Source organism: Scatophagus argus, chromosome 16 (genome assembly GCF_020382885.2).
Source record: "Scatophagus argus isolate fScaArg1 chromosome 16, fScaArg1.pri, whole genome shotgun sequence".
NCBI lineage: Eukaryota > Metazoa > Chordata > Actinopteri > Scatophagidae > Scatophagus > Scatophagus argus.
Window position 1 is genome coordinate 4689583 of NC_058508.1, and position 20750 is coordinate 4710332.

Consider the following 20750-nt stretch of genomic DNA (forward strand, 5'->3'; position numbering starts at 1 on the left):
TAGCTGGTCGCCCTGCTCCGTGATACGCAACACCTGATGAGTTTTAATATGCGTAGCTAGCTATTACAGTGATATTTTGGTACCTAACGTATAGCAACTATTCAATAACTTTCCTGAATTTTCGAAAGTTGAAATAATTCACTGCCCTTATAATGCTCCACTCGAGCTCGGTGAATATGAGACAAAATATCCTTATCAAAGGGCCACTGCTGTGGCTACTACGGCTATATGTTCCACACGGAGGCATTGGACGGACGGACCCTAAAAACCAGCGAGTTTGCGCCGTACTAACGAGGAAGTGTAGCGAAATTGGTGCGCTTTTTTCAGCTGAGTTGGCTGATATCAAATGCTGTTTCTTATTATTTATAGAAGCTAAGATAAGTTGTTCCCAAAGTACGGCGTAATAATCTTCCAGACTCGACACATTGCACCTTTGAAAATGCCCCGGAGAAAGGTAAGGTAGATGTGTGTTGTACACTTAACCGTTAGAGCAGACTGCAGATCGGACTCACAACAACATAACGTCATAGCTAATGTTAGCCAACGTAGAGGAATATAAACCCGCTGTTTTATGAAGCTTTTGATCACCATCCGGGTGGAATGAGATTATATAACATGCCGTTGTCAAGCTATAGATGAGTGTTGATTATCAGCGTTGGTAGAATCAAACAGCTGCGCTGTGTTTTGTATGGTGTTAAAGGCTACGCTAAACAATGTTTATTGCTAAGTTGCCAAAATGTGTCGTTGTTTATGAAGTGTCGCTTTTATGGGGTATGGCTCGTCAGAAGAGCTTTGAAAATCAGGGTAGTGCGAATTTTGGTCAGATTTCCATACGCTAGTGGGGAGCATGGAGATGCTGACCTCCGTAAATGTCGTTAACGACAGTTGAGGAACAGGCTATTCTTTGAGTACGAGGATGGTACGAAGCGTCCGCACCAAAACAACGCTGTGATTGGACGGAATGCGTACAAGCGTTGCGTTCATTGGTCTGGCATTCGCAATCCCCGCCACTTCTCCAATGTAATTGGGCGTATGTAAATGAAGTACTCAGCTTCTTGTTGTGGAGTTGTCAAACACAATTAATGTGCGCTTGTGGTCCATGTGTAGTGTAGTGATAATGAGAGTGGTAGTCTTTTCACCCGTACGTTGTTGTTGTCTTTTAGTGCTATTAAAAAGCAGTCAGTTCTTCCTAGTATCCTTATTGGGATGTTATCAACATTATTTTATATACCCGATACATGCATCAAAAGTATTTTCTATTTTTCTGCCTCTGTCGCACGCCTGTCGTACGCCTAAACAAAGTTTTGTTTTATCTGCTTATTATATGTTATTACTTAAATTTTATGAGACATATGGAGAAAATGGTAAAATAAATAAATTTGACGGAATACAGAATGACCACAGTGAATGAATGACATATAGAAAAATAAGCATCTGATATCTTTTCTCCATATTAATTGTAGACATTTCATTTTTGGTCTGTTATTTTAGAGGATGGACGGGGCCTCACATTTTATTTGTTAAATGCAAATTACATGTTGGCTACTACTTGAGTCCCCTTACCCCACCCCCACCCAGCCGGCGGATTTTGGTCTATAGTCGGGTAGGGTGAGACCTCATGCGTCGGCTGCATCACCCCATTCATTCATTCAGTGCGGCAGGCAGCTATAGACAGCCTGTAATTCGGTGTGTGTACCCGCGCTGATGCCGATTTGGCACATACTGAGTATTTATTGACAAGTCTATCGTGTCAAGAGAGGATACAGAGCCGGAGGAAATGTGAAGGGGGCGATGCTCCTCCCTTAGTATGGGATCTTTGTTGAATTATCCGCTGGTAACACGCACACACACACACAACCTAACTTAGTCTCTCTGATCTGATGCGGGCTTTCTAACTGTCATACTTGTAGTTACCAACAAATAACCGATAAGTGCTGATAAGTGTTGTTGTTTTCAGAGGACCGCAGGCAGCAGCTCGGACGGGACGGAGGACTCGGATTTTTCCGCCGACCTCGAGCACACCGAAGCGTCTGAAAGTGCGCGCAGGCGCAGTAGCACGCGCCTGACTCGCGCGTCACTGCGCCTCAGCCAAAGCTCTCAAGGTAAACGTCAGAAAAAAAAATCCTTGGTGTGAAGTTTAGAAATTCACATAAACTAGTCACATCGTATATAGGGAAGAGCAATTGAAAATCTGGGGTGAGGAACTGATAACATTGGCCATTGGCCTACCTCTGTAATTTATACACTACTGAACTTTTTTGGTTATGTATATTTATTATCAGACCAAGCAGTTCTAAGTGCATTTTATATATATTTTATTTATATAATGATTTAATTCGAATGAGGAATCATGCTTTCATTCAGGGACCACAGAGACTTCAAACTCCCTTCACCTCAGCAGTTCTGCTATTATGTATGGGCGGCCTTAAAGCATGAATGGTTTCAGACAGCCTGACCTCCCCCCCACCACAGACATATAAACTCCACTCCCACCCCCAGTGTGACCTCTTTCTGCTGTGCCTGCCACAGGGAATTTACAGCAGGGAAAGAAAGGATGACATTGTCTCCTCTTCTTTTTGTTACCGAGACAAGTTGGCTACATTGTTGTGTTCATCATACAGCCTTAGAAAGGACACAGAGTCTAGTTTTCTTCAAAAAGACGGATTCTTTTCATGACACAGAAGGTATTCACAACAAGTAACTATCTTCTTACTTTTTTTGCTTGTAATTGCTCAGTTACAGATTGGTCAGGTTTAATAAATCAGTCTGTATTTTGTAAAGAAAAATTTTAGTGCATCTATTCAGTATATTGTAAAATTAAGCTGTAATAAGCAAATGTAGCAAAATCATAAATGGAAAGAAGTGCATTTAAAAGTTAATTGAAAATACACACTATATGGGCAAAAGTATTGGGACACATCTCTTTATTATTAAATTTAGGTGTGGTATGGAGCTGTTTTTCCGATAGTGAGCCAGGCCTTTTTGTCCAACATCAGTGCCTGACCTCACTATTGCTCTGCTGCATGAATGGGCAAGAATTCCCACAGAAACACTCCAGAATGTTGTGGAAAGCCTTTCCTGAAGAGTGGAAGCTATAATAAGCTTAATTTAGTTAAAGCTGGATATTTAAACTTCTATTGCATTCTCTTCTCTTCTCTTCTCTTCTCTTCTCTTCTCTTCTCTTCTCTTCTCTTCTCTTCTCTTCTCTTCTCTTCTCTTCTCTTCTCTTCTCTTCTCTTCTAGATAACTGCAACTCAGTGCGAAGTAGTTCTCCTGCACCAGTGAGTAATGAGGAAGGCTTAGATTCTGCGGCAGAATCGGCAGCAGTGGCAGCATCCGTCTTCTCGTCCGAGCGCAGGGTCACACGCAGCCAGCAGGGGGCGACAATCACTACAGCCAAAAAATACCCACTGCGGCAGAGCAGGTCGTCTGGCTCAGATACCGAGGCTAATGGTGAGACCAATAGTGTTTCCTGTATGTCTTAGAAATTAGATCATATATCAGGAGTGCTTTCAACATTTTTCTTTATCAAAAGGAGGAACAGGTCGAAAGGGAGAGTAAAAGAATAAGACTGATCAGTAGAAGCTGAAAAGGAAGACTGAATGGCAGAGAACAGAAGGAATGACATGAAGATGAGGTGGAGAGGAAGGGCGTCTTATCTGCCTGTTTCATTCATTCATTGTGGTGACGTTCAGTTAATGTTATGAGCTCAGTTTGTGCTCACAGTGTGTTCCTGATCATAAAGAAGACAAATCAGACTCAGCACATATCCTGGATTGTGCTTTGTCAATGGGATGAATGAATGGATCTGTTGTGGATGGTGGTGATCTGGATCTGTGTGTAGACTGTGTGCTTATTCAATTTTATCATTTATTACCTTAACACAGAGTCATATTTCATTCACGAATATATTTTATTCTGTCATTACACTGTCATTTTAATCATCACACAGTGCAAAATAGAAAGATCAAATGTGAAAAGCAAAATTCTAAGAAATAATACAAAGAATCATAAAGTAACCCAACTTTACAATACTCTAATAGATGTGAATTCAAGATAAAAAACTTTTTGGTAATGAGGAATTCCTTTAAAAACCTCTGGGGAAAGGAAAAAAAAAAAAAGAAAAATTCTGTATTGGCCTTTGAAGACTGAAGCTGAACATCGTTCCAACATAACCGATAAATCTTTTGCAGTTTTGTGTGGTGCTTGCTTGCCCTAACTAGATTACAATAGCTTACAAAATAATGTATTATTTCACTTTATACCTCTGTTATTTTAGATCATTTTAATATGCGGTCTCCAGTTTAAGGCTCTCTCCAAAACATTTTTCATTTTCTGATTTAGATCCAAATAAAATAAATCTCTTCAAAGTTAAGTAACAATTGATTCCTGTTAAGCAAATTAGTCATTTAGTTCGCAAATTTGAATATAAGATGTCACTGCGTGCTCTCTCATGCCTCTGGGCGTATGGAGATCTGTTTTCTCTCTTACTCATCGCCCGTCCCATTGTCTCCACTGCTCACAGCAGTAGATTTTATGTTGTTTTCCAGTTTTTGTTCCCAGATATCAGGTATTGTCTCTGTGCCATTGTACTGTGACACACTGGTGTAGACTGGTTATTTATTTATTTTTTCTCATGAAGTTGGTGTGTAGGGCCCTTAGGAAGTAAAACCTACGTGAAATAGAGCATTAGTTATGTACCATAACTCCAGTCAGTACAGTACAGGCGCAGCCCTCTGAGCTGTGGTTCCTATAAATAGCTGAAGAAGAAGCCGTTGTTGTCGGTCTAAGGCACAACGTGAATCCGAGGTCGCTCCCACATAGTTGGCAAGCACAGTCTAAAAGTCTTCAGTGCTGCGTGAGCAATCAACGAACCCACTCATGATAATCTTACAGAACTGCTCTTATTCTCGTGCAAACGTGAGTTACTGTATTTAATTTAAGTTTGCGCCTACTTACTCTGAAGAAACAAAGAAAAAGCCAAAGGGGAAAGTCGTTCACTCAGTCAGGAACAGGCTTCTAACTCTTGTAGGTCTTGTGTTATTTTGCTTGGCTGTCTGCAGGCTTTCTCAAGTTCTTTCTGACTTTCAGCGCAACAATGATGTTTTGGGATGTAACACAAAGCGTTGTTTGGTGTTGGTGTAGGTTTACAATCTCAGAGTTAAAGAAAATTGCCTGACATTTTGAATATCCCTGTGTGACTGGAAAAATAGGAAAGGAAATTGCCTGCAATAAGTCCTCCCAATCACCAGACTCCCTGAGCTTGAACACTGGTCCTCCGCTGCAGTAACATCAGTCTTTACTATTGGATTTGTCTACTGACAGCCACTGCTGGAGGGTGTTAGCTGCACTTCTGTCACATTTTCATCCTACAGAGATACCTTTATCACAGGTCAAGTGGTAAAACATTAGCCTGACTATTTAGGCTATGGAGGAATAGATGCTTTTGAATCACTGACGTGTTTTTCTGTCAGTGGTGTTACTGTTGTTGTTGTCCAATCTACAGTAGTTGTATTTAGTCCAGTGCATAAAAACCATAATATGATTGAGCTTTCTGTAAAACTGCACCTAGACATAAAAATAACCCATTCTGTGAGGTTCTCACTGGATAAGCCTGGATAACTACCCATTATTGAATCATGCCTTTAAAAATAGGGCATTAGGATGCATGCTAATGTATTTATTATCTCAATGAGGACCAGTTTGATTTGAAATATTTTCAAATCAAACAGACTTGACATTTTCACTTGAAGTGACAAGCCACTGATTTTTTGAGCAGCTGTAAGTTTATTCCCTGGCATTCTGAAAATTATTCCCTCTCATTCCTTTTGTCCTGATTGGCTCAGCAGACCTGAAGCAGGGGGCGGACCGGGATGAGACCCCTCCTCGCACCCCAACAGGTAATGCGCCTTCCTCAGAGTCAGACATTGAGGTTTCGAGCCCCAGCAACGACCACGTGTCTTCCAGCAACGATATTGTAGTTTCACAAGAGGAGGACGAGAGATTGGCCAAAGAGCTGTCGCTCAAAGAGGCCGCCGCCCACGACCTTTCCCACCGGCCCAAACGTCGGCGCTTCCACGAGAGTTACAACTTCAACATGAAGTGTCCCACGCCTGGGTGCAACTCATTGGGTGAGGGCACAAACACTGCAACATTTTTCAGATGTTTAGATGTTCTGCTCCAATCCACTAAGCCCTCCCTCTTTCTCCTTTTCTTCCAGGTCATCTAACAGGGAGGCACGAGAGACATTTTTCCATATCGGGATGTCCTCTCTACCACAATCTCTCTGCTGATGAATGCAAGGTACACACACACACACACACACACACACACAAAGATATGTTAGCAGGGATTCCAGGGTAAGACGGGAGTGTGAAACAATGATGCTGACCGCTATTTTAAAACAGAAAATCTTCCCACAGGAAGCTCTGTCTATTTTAATTGTTGTTTGTTATCTTATGATCTGTCTTTTTCATTTTTACTCACTTATTTTCACCACATGAGAATAAAATAAAATTGTTGCATTTTGCTTCAGTTACTCTTTTGTATCTTTTGTAATATTACTCATTTGTCAAACAATGTTTCATGTGTGCTGTGGGAACATCTCAGCCTTCACACTGCGACTGAGTGTCCAGTGGAAAACACTGAAGGAAACTCAAATCGAAGTTGTCAAGCTGCGAAGCCTCCAGGAACATGGAGGTGGATGCTGTGATGTTTCTGCTGCGGGGGTGGTTGTGAGTCGCTTGTGGTAGACAGTGTTGATGTTTTGTTAGGGCAAGGCATCGACGCGCGACAAACAGGCTGAGGAAAGGACGCTGTCGCACCGCCAAGACGAGAACAGACACTCCACAAGAAATCAGGTAATGCGCAAGCACACACACTCACACACTCACACACAAAGATATAAATATGTGGTAGAGCATCAGACAAGCGTAACGTGTCGTGACACATGCTCACATCTAACACAGACAGACATGTACACATACAGTATACACATATTCTGTCTTTCTCTAAAGGTAAAGAATAGGTAAAGGTAAATAAAACATTTCTCTTTATTAACTGAACAAGTGAATCTAGGTGAGGGCTGTGACCCTTCCTAGGTTTTGCCTGTCCAACTCACTTCGTTGTGGACTGAGTGTAGGTGGGTGTGTGTGGGCGTGTGTGGGTGCAGGTGGATGGTCCCAGGTGTCCCAATACTTTTGTCCACATAGTGTAGCTTGTCCGAGTATAGATCCCTGTGGGACACCAGCACAGATGTGATAACTGGTCTAATATTATGAACTCTCACATTTCTGACATTTTAAAATTTTATGAAGCTGTGATAAAATATAAATGTTAATGGAAATTATTAGTAGTATTTATTATCTTTTTCATTTCAGTCTGTGGTAGCCTGCTTTTTGCTATACCATTGTACCATTGTCACCCCTCAAAAGGCAAAGGGGTCAAATGTAAGTGCATCATTTTCTTTGTTTAATTGTTTTTTCCGTGGTTACAGGCCCCCACAGATCGTCAACTGCGCTACAAGGACAAGGTGACGGAGCTGAGGAGGAAGAGGAACTCCAGCCTCAATAAGGAGCAGAAGGAAAAGTACATGGTATGTGGCTGAGAAATGAATGTGGGTCAAACCTCCCTCCTTCACATAATATTTAGAAAGTCTTGCTCTTTTCCCTCTCCACCTCGTCCAGGATCACCGTCAGAGCCACGGAGCAAGCAGGGAGCCGCTGTTGGAGAACATCACCAGCGACTACGACCTCGAGCTGTTCAGGAAAGCGCAGGCACGTGCCTCGGAGGACCTTGTAAGAGAGAAAACTCATCGTCACATCTCTCCCTTCCTCTTTTCTCCTCTCCTTTCTTTTTTGTCTCCTCTCTTTTCTGTGTTATTCCTCTTCTTCTCTGTTTCAGTCAGCAAACGCTCCCCTGCTGCCACAGGAGGAGTCTGATATTTTTGGTAGTTTGGACGATCTCTTCATGTTATTCTGTATTTGTTTTTGTTTTTGTTTTTCTTCTGCTTTGTCACTTTGTGATCCATTCAGACGAAGATGCATTGTTATTTTCAGTCAGGCTTACTTTGAATGATTGTGTAGATGGTTTTGCATGTTTTAGTTGGTTAACTACAAATACTTAAAACATTTCCAAAAAAGACAAGATTTAGATTAATTGCAGGCTTTTCAAGCTGCTGTTGGTTTCTGTTTCACTACTAAATAAAAGCAATCTTTGTCAGACAAACATTTTAAGTTTAAGCCCTTAAAATATGTTTACATCATTTAGGTCTTAATTTCATGTTATTTTGTATTACTTTCAGAATTTTCAGGCAAATCTTTTCTTTGCTTTCATGTAAAGCCTTTTCCTATTTGTTCTTCATCCTAATTTTGTTGTCTTTCATCTATTTATTTATTTCTTCATTGTGATTGGTTGCCTCCACTGAGGTTTTCCTAAGTGTGATCTTTGGTTCACCTGGTCCACTTCCCTGAATAATTGAGATCTTTCCTCTTTCGCCTTCTTTTCCTCTTTTGTTCCTTTTCACCTTTCCCGGTCTCCCTTTCCCCCCTGTCCTGGCTCGTACAGGAGAAGCTTCGTCTGGCCGGCCAGGTGTCAGAGAACAGCAACATGATTAAGACCATCATCTTTGGTCGCTACGAGTTGGACACCTGGTACCACTCTCCATACCCAGAGGAATACGCCCGCCTGGGGAGGCTCTACATGTGCGAGTTCTGCCTGAAGTATATGAAGAGTCAGACTATTCTGCGCAGGCACATGGTAAGACAGTTTTATTTTTCAGTTTTTGGGAAACATCTGCAGGTTCTTGGAAAATTACAGAATAGCTATCCGACATCCTCTTTACACATGTATTCCTATTAAAGAGAAGCTCCATCTGCATTATTTTCCAGGGTTTTTTTTTACAATGTAAGCTGATGGAACTGCAGAAAGCAGTGACGTAGGTTATCAGACTTATACACTGCACTGTAATGACAAATGTATTGGGACACCTTACCTTTACACCAACAGTAACTTTAAAGATACTGCATTTTAAATACGTGGACAGCGTTGCAGCTGTAACAGCTTCAACTCTTCTGGGGTTTTTCACAAGAGCTTGTGTTTTGTGTTTCTGTGGGATTTTTGCCCATTCATGCAACAACAACAACAGTGAGGTCAGGCACTGATGTTGGATGAAAAGGCCCAAAGATGTTGGATGGGGTTGAGGTCAGGGCTCTGTGGACCAGTCAAGTTCTTCCACGCCAAACTCATCCAACCATGTCTTTATGGACTTTGCTTTGTGCACTGGGCCACAGTCATGCTGGAATAGAAAAGGGCCTTCACCAAACTGTTGCTGAAGCATTAAGATTTCCCTTAACTGGAAGTAAGGGGCCGAGCCCAACCCCTGAAAAACAGGCCCATAAAGGGGTATGTCTGGACACTTTTGTCTATACAGTGTACCTTCCCCTCCCCCTACTCAGAGCCTTCACTGACCGTGTCAGTGGAGAGTGACTCAAGTGTTTGACTTGAATATTTGACCTTGGAGGTGGAAGATGATTTTATAATTATTAAACCCTCCTTTAAAACACCATTCAAAGTTACTTTCCAGCTCTCCTGCTCAACGAAGACAGCAGAGTGAGACAGACCGAAGCAATGGTCGAGCAAGCTACAGAGTGCTTCCAGAGTGCACAGAGAGAGCAGTGTTAGTTTTAACAAAACAGTGAGTCAGAGCTTTGAGCTGTTATTTTATGTTCTAAATCACAAAAGCAATCCTGTGGGAAGTATCGACAGATTTTGTCTGAATTCAGCCAAAATGCTCTCTTTATCCCTGCTGCTCATGAAGGCATGAAGGTGAGCTGGAGGTTGCAACATCAGGTCACATGGAAAAAGGATTTTAGAAGGGCTTTGGAAAATACCATTTCGATGCTAAAACATGCATGTTTGGAAAAATATTTGATTACAGAAGGAACACTACTGGAAAATCACAGAATGATAGACAAACCTTAAAACCATAAATATAATCGACCTGCCCTTTATCAATACAAAGCTAGTTTGTTAGATTAATTGGCATTACTGCAATAAAAATACATGCTGGCAATGATTTTTCATTCATTCTCCCATGCTGTATTCAGTTGACACAGTGTCAGTTCCACCTATAATGCTCCTAGAATTCAGTTTGTGTGTCTCATGTTGCTTTAGTTAGGATTAGGATTCACTTTACAGATTGTATCTGCTGATGCACAGTTAATCATCAGACTTCCTTGTGACTTAGTATGAATAGTGAGTTTTAATGAGCAGTTTTCTTGTTCTCTCATTCATCCCACATTTCATTGAGGGGAAAAAAATGTACTACACCATGAAAAACTGCAGGTTCCTCCAGGTGTGGTACTGTATCTTAGCTAAAATGTCTCTGATAACTATAAAGACTAAATTCAAAGTATTAAGGTGAAAATTGCCTTTTGCACAAAGAGAGTCTGTGCTGTTGCTTTGGTTCAAGCTATAAGCTCACTATCTGAATGCCTAAGGCGATTCATAATTGTATTCCTAGACCATGCAGACTCTATTTAGATTAGACTATATAACTTTGCCCTTCTGATGCACTTCACACTGTTTCTATACTGCAGTGAGGGACATGAGAAGAGGACTGTTTTCTTGACCGTGTGCTCTGCGGAGTGACTGAATGGTTTGGAGATAGGAGGTCAAAAAATAGTACTTTTATCTAGTTGACTTTGGCAACGGTCAACTGGGATTAGTTCATACTAAGCACAGAAAGTCAGCAACCTCTGTTGGTTTGATTTCAGCCATTCTTTCATTCCACCACCTCCCTCTTGTGAGCGCCTCATCACATTACTGGTGTACCATTTTAAGCCCAAATACAGACATGAGATGTGAACTGAACTTCAGTGATCACTATGTGCAACTCAAAGTGAAATGCTTTTCTAACTAGTACATAAACTAATCACTGCTGCTTCCTTTGGTCTCTGTTGCATTAAGGCCAAGTGTGTGTGGAAGCACCCTCCAGGTGACGAGATCTACAGGAAGGGGAACATTTCCGTCTTTGAGGTGGATGGAAAGAAGAACAAGGTAAAAGAGAGCTGTGCAGCTCCCCCTCAAGGTCCAGGAATCCATTGGCCACATTTTAGTATTTTAAAAACTTTAAGCAAATGCACTGCTCCACAAACATGCTACAAAAAATTTCCAATTAGAAATTCGAATCCTGTTGTGTTTTGCAGGTAAGTTAACTCTAGGGTGCCCCTAGTGACTTTTCTTTTTGTGTTTAAAAGTTCTCAGTTGACTGCTGAACTATTGCTTTTACATTTTAAATTAATATGGCAGTTATATCACAATTGATACTATGTAGCTAATTTTTTAAAGAAGAATCTGAAAATGTGAATGACAGTTAGGGCATAAAATGACAATGTCAGTAGTCTAATTAGGAAACCCAAAATAATTAGAAAATATAACGCAGCTGCCAGCGACTTGTCACCTGTGACAGAAACAAGGAGGAGATAGTTTGTCAAATTAGATACTAAAAAGCATCATGGTAACACAAAGCAGCCTGCAGTTTCAATGGGAGGCAGCCAAGAGGACATGATGGAGGTGGACTGGACCATGTGTTATACAGTAGGTGACGGCGCACCGTTGGTTGGAGCAGAAAGATGTTCAAACATTGAACGGTAGAAGTTGTTGTGGCAGTCATTCATGAAGTATGAAAAACCTCTCAGTAAACTGGAAAGTCATGTTGATTTTAATATCATGAAGTTTTATTCTGGTGAAGTTTGAAGATGATTTGGTGATGAGATGGATCAGTTGGACTGTCTGTCCGTGTGAGGTCAGACGGCGGTCTTTCCTGTAACCTTCAAAAAAAATATATGTCGGTTTTAGCACTGATTGGTGGTGTTCAAATTGTGCTTGTGTCTCGAGCAAAGCCAATTTTCCCCTTGTGTTACTAATGTGTGTCTGACCTCGGGATCGTTTGTATTTATTCACCCCGACAACCAGCCTGAATAGCTTACTGTACATTTGCCATAAGCTAGTGAGCAGTGGCAGGCGAAGCCTTGTGTTACCTCTGACTGAACTCATCAGAGTTCCCTCCAGTGTCTTGTTGATCCCTTTTCTTTTACTCGATGTCCTCTCTACATCCATGATATAAATTCAAGAGTGAAGAGAGACATCAACAGATTTTTCTGATACCATATAATGGAGTCTCTGATAATGTCTGCTGTGATGCTCTCCCTCACAGATTTACTGTCAGAACTTGTGTCTGTTGGCGAAACTCTTCCTGGACCACAAGACCCTGTATTACGATGTTGAACCTTTCCTGTTCTATGTCATGACTGAAGCTGACAATACGGGGTGTCATCTAGTCGGATACTTCTCCAAGGTAAGCCAGGAGCCATTCACAGATGGATTACTGTAAAAATGTTGCAGTCCAGTGTGGAACATCAAGATAGGAATTTGCATTTAAGCTGTGGTAGAACATAAGTGAGTATACAAAACCAAAAATAATGAGATTGTAAAAAGTAAATATCAGTTTAAAGTATCAGTAACCTCCAGTTCAAGAATAAAAGTACTGATAGAAAACTGTGTCAGTCAAACCATGAGATTTATTCTCCCTTTGCAGGAGAAGAACTCCTTCCTGAACTACAACGTGTCCTGCATTCTCACCATGCCGCAGTACATGAGGCAGGGTTACGGCAAGATGCTCATAGACTTCAGTGAGTAGAGACACCCAGCGTGTGTATTGCTTTTTACTCTGTCCTTGTGTGTGTGTGTGTGTGTGTGTGTGTGTGTGTGTGTTGTGTGCTGTGCAGAGCCAAGGGACCCTGCACAGCACAGTAACACCAGATTTAAGAGGCTATCAGTCTGCCAAAAATCCTGCACACTCTTATTATTATTCTAGTTGGCTATTAACGTAATTCATTGTTTGTTATATTTCTGTATGCTTACTTCTGGACAGCCAATAGAAAAGCTCTGTCTGATCTGTCCTCTCAGGTTACCTGTTGTCCAAGGTGGAGGAGAAGGTGGGTTCACCTGAGCGACCCCTGTCTGATCTGGGCCTTATCAGCTACCGGAGTTACTGGAAGGAGGTGCTGCTGCGCTACCTGAACAACTTTCAGGGCAAGGAGATCTCCATCAAGGGTCAGTACCAGACCTCATTCTCCAAAATACTGTAAAGGGTTAGGAAAGAGTGCAAGAGAAATGGGGAAAAAAGGGGTGGACAAGTAACTCATTAAAGGGCAAACTGTGAGGAAGGAATGTGAAAGTGCCAAAGAGGCCAAGAATTCTTGAAACTGTGTGTGTATTTGTGTGTGTGTGTGTTTTAATATGTGCGTGCATTCATGTGTGTTTGCCTTTGTGGATGGATCAAAGAGCACTGAGGCACAAAATCAGTGTGTTCAGGTGATGAATGAAGGTGGATGCATGGGAGACTTGTGCAAAACTGGGTCATCCCAAACACATTCAGGGGACAGAGAAATCATCCTGCAGAGTCACTTTTGTTTATGATGGTTGTATCCAGTCTAGGGGGAAGACCAGCGCCTGTGGTGAAAACAACAGCCACATCAGCAGCTCTGTGAGGCCGGACGTAGGCACAGTGCTGCTTTGAGTGAAATACTATGCTAACATGTTAACAGTTACAGTGGTGATTTAAAATAGGTATAATGTTCACCATCTCAATTTAGCATGTTAGCATGCTAACATTTGCTGGTTAATCACATTTGAGGCCGATGGGAATGTATCTGGGCAAAAACCAAAGTATTCAGCACATTTAAATTTTACCCAGTGGCACTTGATGAAAAGCTAAGAATACTAGTTAAGAGGTTAGCAACTTTTTACAGTTCAGAAGTAATTAGGATTCTTGATTGTCTGTACCAGATTTCATGGAACGCAGTAGTTGTTATCTCAGTCAGGAACAAAATGGTGGACTGACCTCCATTCTCATCTCTAGAGTCACACTATTAGCATGCTTAGAAGTTGGTAATGATACAGTATTGTGAAATTTCTCATGTAAAACTCAACAGAAAGTGATGTTAGTGCTTTCTCCAAATTAACTAGAAATCAAAGGTACTCCCTGAAATCTTTTTGTAAACAAACAAAATATGGGTTAACATTTAGGGATTCTTAGCACTGTCACCTCACAGCAGGAGGGTTGGAGGTTCCTATCCTGGTCCCATGTTCTCCCTGTGCCTGCGTGGGTTTTCTCTGGGTACTCAGGCTTCCTCCCACAGTCCCAAAAACAACGCACATTAGATTAACTGGCTATTCTACATTGCCCTGAGGTGTGTCTGTGTGTGTGTGTGTGCATGGTTGTCTGTCTTTGCCAGCCCAAGGTGTACAAGATAGTAGTAGTTAGCTGGGAGAGGCTTCAGCCGCCCCGCGACCCTGACAGATAAACGGTGTAGAAAATGGATGGATGGACGGATTTAGTGTTTTTCATCAAAAGCTGTTGTGTGTACCTTTGTGGTCTTAAAATGCTTTCCCTCCCCCCTAAAATATTTGAAAAGATGTATTTGAAAAGAATACATCATATTGCAGTACTGTGTTGGCCCTGTGTCGCCCAAGCGCATGGCTGTCGCTGTGTTTGTGCTCGATGCGGACAAAATGGACCCACTCTTTATAATGCTGAACCAGAGTGCTACTGTTGGAGAAAGTACTTTTAACCAAAATTATCTGTTTCCTTCGGTCATCTGATGATCTTAACTAGGGATGCTTAACCAGTTAACTGGAGCTGACTAACAAGGGAAGCAACTTTTAAGTGGATGGTTGACTAATCGTGCTCATCTCTAATTTGAACAGCAGTAATTATACATGTCATAATATGGCAGTAGAAGAGATCATCATCAATTTAGATCATTTAGTCTGTTGCCTTTAACTGTAAGACACAATAGTGCACTTCATTTTACATGCTCAAATAACTTGATTCACTGCAACTCAAAAAACATTTTGTCACACTAAAGAGGTAGTGGAAGCCTTAATTAAAAGATCGGGCAGCAATGATGACCCTGTGAAAAAAATGATTCAGTAATAACACTCTGTTCCCTCCCATGCAAGCCTGTCTTTTTTATCCTGCTTTTCTTTTGAGCTTTTGGATTTTTTTTTAATCAAAATTTCTGCACATTATTTTGAATTTAGGCAGATGTTTTCAGCTCACACAAAGTAATACAAATGACCCTTCGCAGTCATCCCAGCCTGCATTCAAAATGCGTTCTCACTGTGCTGCCGTGATTGGATGGCTCCGCGCGATGTATGAAGTGTGCTGTTATCACAAGCTTTGATTAGTTTTAACTGTGCTGCGGTGAATGCACATTACACAAAGGACTAGAACTGTGGTCTTGCTTTATCTAAAGTTTTATAATGTTTTTTCTGTTGCATAGTAACAGCAGAAGCCAGCATGCATCTGATTATCAAAGACAAAAGATCCTCCCTGTGATTTCTGATGTTGTTACCCCAAATATCTGACTTCACAGAGAAATTATCCATACTGTGAGTCAATCAGTGAGGACATTTCTGGCACATATCTATAAATGTCTAACTATTTCTTGAACAGTTTCATTGTGAGCATGTTAGTATGCTGATGTTAGCATTCAAAGCATTAATTGTGCCCAAGTACAGACTCACACTGTAGGAGTGTTCTTAATCAAACAGTCCTGATGCCATACCTCAGACCTCCTCTTGTCCTGCTCTTGTGTTCACAGAGATCAGCCAGGAGACGGCAGTGAACCCAGTGGATATTGTCAGCACACTACAATCCCTCCAGATGCTCAAATACTGGAAGGGAAAACACCTGGTTTTAAAGAGACAGGTAGAAAACAGTCAAGGATCAGCAGTTCTTCCATCTGTCTGTGTAGTGGAAAAATGACACTTTGCCAAGCTGGTAGTTATGATGAGTTTAAAGCTCTTAGTGCTTACTAATGAGTGCAAACACATTTCAGGTTTATTACAGAACGCTTCATTGGTGTAGCTGACTAAGGTGTATTTTATTTCTGTAGGACCTTATTGATGACTGGAAGGCCAAGGAGACCAAACGTGGTAATGGCAAGACCATTGACCCGACAGCCTTAAAATGGACACCACCTAAAGGGACGTAGAGGAGCTTCCTCTCACACTCCAGACTCAAAACACACGCATACATGGACAGATCCTCCTACACACACTGGCATGCTCACAGACATTGAGCCTAAACCCTTGCAGACACTCGTGTACAAAACGCTTTCAGCAGCTACAGTATAGTCTTTCAGTTCCAAGGTCAGCCATTACTCTGGGTTCAGCACTCAATGTCATGGCTTGGGAAATTGACTTCAGTCCAACAAAAACACCATTAGCTCATTGATATTACGACTGTCCAGAGGATTTTTTTTGGACATTAAAACAAAATTAGGCATATTTGCCTATTACAGAAAGAAATTAGATGAAATGTAATCAGTGTATCATTGTAGTCTGTCGATGTGCAGTCTGTGAGATCTGATTCTACAAAATTTGTAGTAGTAGCTGTAGTCAGAGTTGCCATTGAGGGATCAGAGAGGGCAAAAAAGGTTACAGGAACATGACACCCAGTAAGTGGGGGACAGGTTGTGGCAGAGCCCACCTCCTCTGGTGAGTGAGGGCTCTTCCAGGTTAACAAAAATGGCTTTGAAGTGCAGGTGGATTGCTGAGTCCTGTCCGGAGGTGTTGGCTCTCCCGTGTTGTGCCATACGTCTGTGCTTCTTAGACGAGAGGTGAAACGTCTTCAAGAACCCTAACAAGTCCAGAGGCCCGAAGAATTTACTACATAGATTCTAGCTAGTGAATGCTTTAGATAGACTGCCGAGTACACAAACACATAAACTAAAATCTCCTTTAATTTACTTAATTTATTTACTCTCCTTAAATTGAATTAACTTGCGACCTACCTAGCCAGCTAACTTACTAGGTGGGAATGTGAGCTTGGTTTATTACTCCAAGTAAAAGGACAGTATTAACATCTGCAGATAACATTAGTCAAGTCAAGTCAATTTTATTAATATAGCTCCTCGTGGGCTTTATAGTGTGTAGAACAGTTGTTCAAAATCTTTTTTCTTGAAGCCTCCATATATGTTTCAAGGCACATCCAACAGGATGGAGACCGTGGGGTGTGCCCAGAAGTTGCTTTTGGAATTACATATCCTATAACAATGAAGCAACATTTCATAATGATGGCCCGAGTTTGAATAATTTTTCAATTATTTCACAAAATACAGGTTAATTCATATATTAATATTATATATTTTAGACAATTTATTCATGTAATTATTTTGGGTGTGTTTTTTAAATTTTTTTTATATATTTAATGTTGAACACTTTTGAGGTTCCAACAAAGAGAAGCAGGAGTTTCTGGCTCCAACAGTATGACTATGAAACGGAAAATAGGCGCTATGTAGCAGCCAGTGATGTCCGTATATCAAGTATGATCACCGCTGGTATCTCCTCACCCCCATTTATCTTCTGAAAAGTGAAAGTAATTGGGCGTTGTTAGTGCGCCTCCTCCTACACACTTGATTAGCACAGGGTACCAGGCACACCCGCTAATCCAATCTGCGACAGCCAGTATTGAACCTGCACTGCGTTTCATTCCGTTCTTGAGGCAGTCAACACAACGCAGATCGGGAAAGATATTGACTCATGCAGCATATTTTGACAGATGCAGTCCAGCTGTCTGTGATTAGAAGGACATGGCCTTGGCAAAATGTTAGAAATAGGAGCCATGACCTTGATATACCAGTCAGGAGAGTGAGAATTAATTTGATCAATTCATGGAGAGTTGCATAAAAATGTAAAAATACACTGATGTTCAATTGTACCCATGAACAAACCATTACCTCTTATTAACAGTATTTTTACTTAGTAATGTAAAGAGTGAATATCAGCTTGTAGTATGGTGTTGTCTTACATCATACTGTACACACAGTGTACAGTTTTCACACATTTGAAATGGTTTGAGGAGTTACAATAAGATGGTCACAGGTCAGATCCTTTACAGACTCTCTTTTAGTTTAAGAAAAGGACTAAAAAAATGTTAGACAGACCGCAATACCCTAACATTTTTCTGACCCTGGCAGTGGTTGTTTGAACCCAGAGCATATCAGTAATTTAGCATCTCTCATGCACCAAACGCACACATTTTGTCTAATATTTAAGACATCAGTCAAACAGCTGTCAGGGAGCTATAGCTGCCACTGGTCGTGTTTGGACTGTGACCAGGATGGGACGTACCTGGGTGTGTTCATTACCTTCTGTCTTCCCTTCTTTTTAACCTTTTATCTAAGTGACAGCTGTGCTATTTATGTCAGTTTTATACTAAGCGGTAAAGGTACATGGGAAATCCCAATTGTTGGAGCTCACAAACATGTTGCTGTTTTTTTCTGTGTCCTTTTTGGTGGTTTTGGTAAGTTCTCAATGATATTTTATATCTTTCTACCTCTAAGGTTTACCACTGTATGAAAGCTACAACGACCCACTTTAAAGTTCCTTTTGTTTTCTTTTTTTGCTTTTTTGTATGTTATCATGTGAAACTATGTAGCTGTCTTCAGCTAGCTAGTGTTTTGTTATTTGTTTTTTTTTTTTTTACTAGATTTTTAAAAAATATATGCTATTTATATTCTTAAAAACTTTTGTTAACTGTGTAGAATGTAAAAAGATAAAGTCTGGTGGAGGAAAGTCCATTCCATAGGACACTGGTTATTTGTGAATGTAGATATTTATCTCAAAATTATATGTAGATTTGAATGTGTCTAGAAAGGTACAGGAGGGAGATTCCAGCACCCCCACCACCAAGGACAATGACAGAAGTCATTTACATTTCAGAGATTTATCTCCTGTAATCAAAAGTGGCATGACATGTTGCTTTTGCACATTGTCATTACTTGTTACCGCCACAATTGCTGCTGCAAGCAATTAAGAAAATACAAGCACAACCTTAAGACTAGTGAACATGGTCATTTTCTTTTTTTTTTCTTTTTTTTTTGTTCTTTACATCCTACTGTGTTTGATTAAGAACTTTAAAAATGTTATTTTATTTTATTGACAATCGGATAGTTCATCATCTTGGGAAATACATCCATTTGCCCTACCCCTCTGGTTAGATGAGTAGATTGATACCACTTTCATGTCTGTGTACTAAGCATGACATAGCTTAGCGTAGTACATCCGCCTGTTTTCTATACTGCTTATTCATGCAGGGTTTCTTGAGGGGCTGGAGGTTTCAGTTGACAGTGGACGAGAGGTGGGGTACACCCTGGAATGGTCACCAGTCCCTCACAGGGCCGACTCACACAGGTTAAACAAACAAGATGTAACATTAATCGGTGAACTTTACAGGTCCTGGTAGGTGGATTTTGTTGTTGTTTTTGGACAGGGCCAGGCTAGCTTGTCCCCCCTGTCTTTATGCTAAGCTAAGCTAATCAGCTAGTTGCAGTAGCTAAAAGCATACAGTGGTATTAATCTTCTCAACTAACTCTAAGTGTCTTTCCCAACATTGTACATAAAATTGGAGGTGTTTGGATAACAATGTCAGATTGAATCAACAATTTTTTTTTCTTTTTCAGAATGCTACTTTTTCAGCTTTTGTGTCATAAAGTGCTATGTGGAGGAATGTTTTTCCTTCACACACTTGGACTTACATTTGCTTTTTTTCTGAGTAGAATTGCTGCCTTTAATTTCTGTAATGGTTTTCTTCATGTCTTGTGTTCTCTTTTGTAGCAAAGTTTTCTTTCTGCCATCTGTGGATTTATTTATCTGTGTTTTACACGTTTGTATTTTCTCTAATTGTGTGGTTGGTTTTTCTGTCTTCGTCTGGGTCTTACATGAAGGGGTTCAGGAGCCATGACACCGACTGCTAGATTTCCAGTCAATATAAACAGGCCAAGCATTTTATAGGATTACATTTATGCCCTCAGCACCTTACATTTATCCCCTCAGTACCTGTTACCATTTACAGTAAGCTGAACTTACTTTTTGAAAGATTTTCAAAGGAAAAATCCATTCGAAAATCCAACTTTTGATGATGTTCTGTACATGACTGAGCCAGTTTAGATTATGGCTGTAATTTTGCCTTTGTCACGTTGAAATGTGACCTGCATTGGTATGATGGAGTGGGGGTGGAGGTTTTTGACTTGAAAAGCCTCACTAAACCGTAAATGACAACGCTTTGTCGAAATAAAGACCTGCAATTTGTTAAACATCACAAATTGATCATATTTAATCATATGAAAGTGTCCGAAAGAGATTTTTTTTCCCCCCGGTTAGCCTGTCTGTCTTGACCTCACAGTCCATTTTTATTTGTCTTGTCTATTTTTTTATCCCGGTGCCAGCTTTTCTCTGTGCCAGTGGCAGCTATAGGTTGACCACCTTGTTGGTTATAAACACATCTGAACAGTGTCACAGTTACTTTGAGAAACCAGATGCATTCCATCACCTTCCATAGGCTACCAGTGAGCTGTTGTAGTATTGCAACCTGCTTCCTATTTCTAAACTACGCACTGAAAGCAGACACAAACAAAAGTAGCGCGGCATTGATATGTAGCTCAGTTGTGCTTTTGTACATGCTTCCTCGCCTTCCTTCCTCTTCAATAAATGCAAATGGTGAAACCATGGTGAGCTTTGTTTGATATGTTATTTGTATTTTCCCCGGCAACATCTTCAAACTCATTTGTGAGTAAAGGATTGCTTGGGCCTGGTCAGTTAACAATTAATGAAGAATGTATGGACCAATGACTAACGAGGTGTCACTCACTTCAGATGGTGTCTACACAACTGTAAGA

The 20750-nt window shown here is 40.8% G+C and overlaps 1 protein-coding gene across 3 annotated transcripts; it reads left to right on the forward strand.

Moving 5' to 3' along the window:
- Positions 1–11: 11 nt before the first annotated feature.
- On the forward strand, positions 12–20586 carry LOC124072836 (histone acetyltransferase KAT7-like). Of its 3 annotated transcripts, none has more exons than XM_046414548.1 (15): positions 12–454; positions 1958–2102; positions 3244–3453; positions 5847–6131; positions 6221–6303; positions 6774–6860; positions 7496–7594; positions 7686–7796; positions 8566–8757; positions 10969–11058; positions 12218–12358; positions 12599–12692; positions 12970–13116; positions 15672–15778; positions 15966–20586. In XM_046414548.1, the coding sequence occupies exons 1-15, from the start codon at positions 440–442 to the stop codon at positions 16062–16064; spliced, it is 1905 nt and encodes a 634-aa protein (XP_046270504.1). In that variant the 5' UTR covers positions 12–439; the 3' UTR covers positions 16065–20586. The 3 variants fall into 3 exon arrangements, with proteins under 3 accessions (XP_046270504.1, XP_046270506.1, XP_046270505.1); XM_046414550.1 differs by having other exon boundaries at positions 7686–7775; XM_046414549.1 differs by having other exon boundaries at positions 5850–6131.
- Positions 20587–20750: the final 164 nt, after the last annotated feature.

Coding starts and splice junctions, on each gene's coding strand:
- LOC124072836 (XM_046414548.1), top strand. Junction 6,304..6,773: donor TCTCTGCTGATGAATGCAAG/GTACACACACAC, acceptor ATGTTTTGTTAG/GGCAAGGCATCGACGCGCGA. Junction 6,861..7,495: donor GACACTCCACAAGAAATCAG/GTAATGCGCAAG, acceptor CCGTGGTTACAG/GCCCCCACAGATCGTCAACT.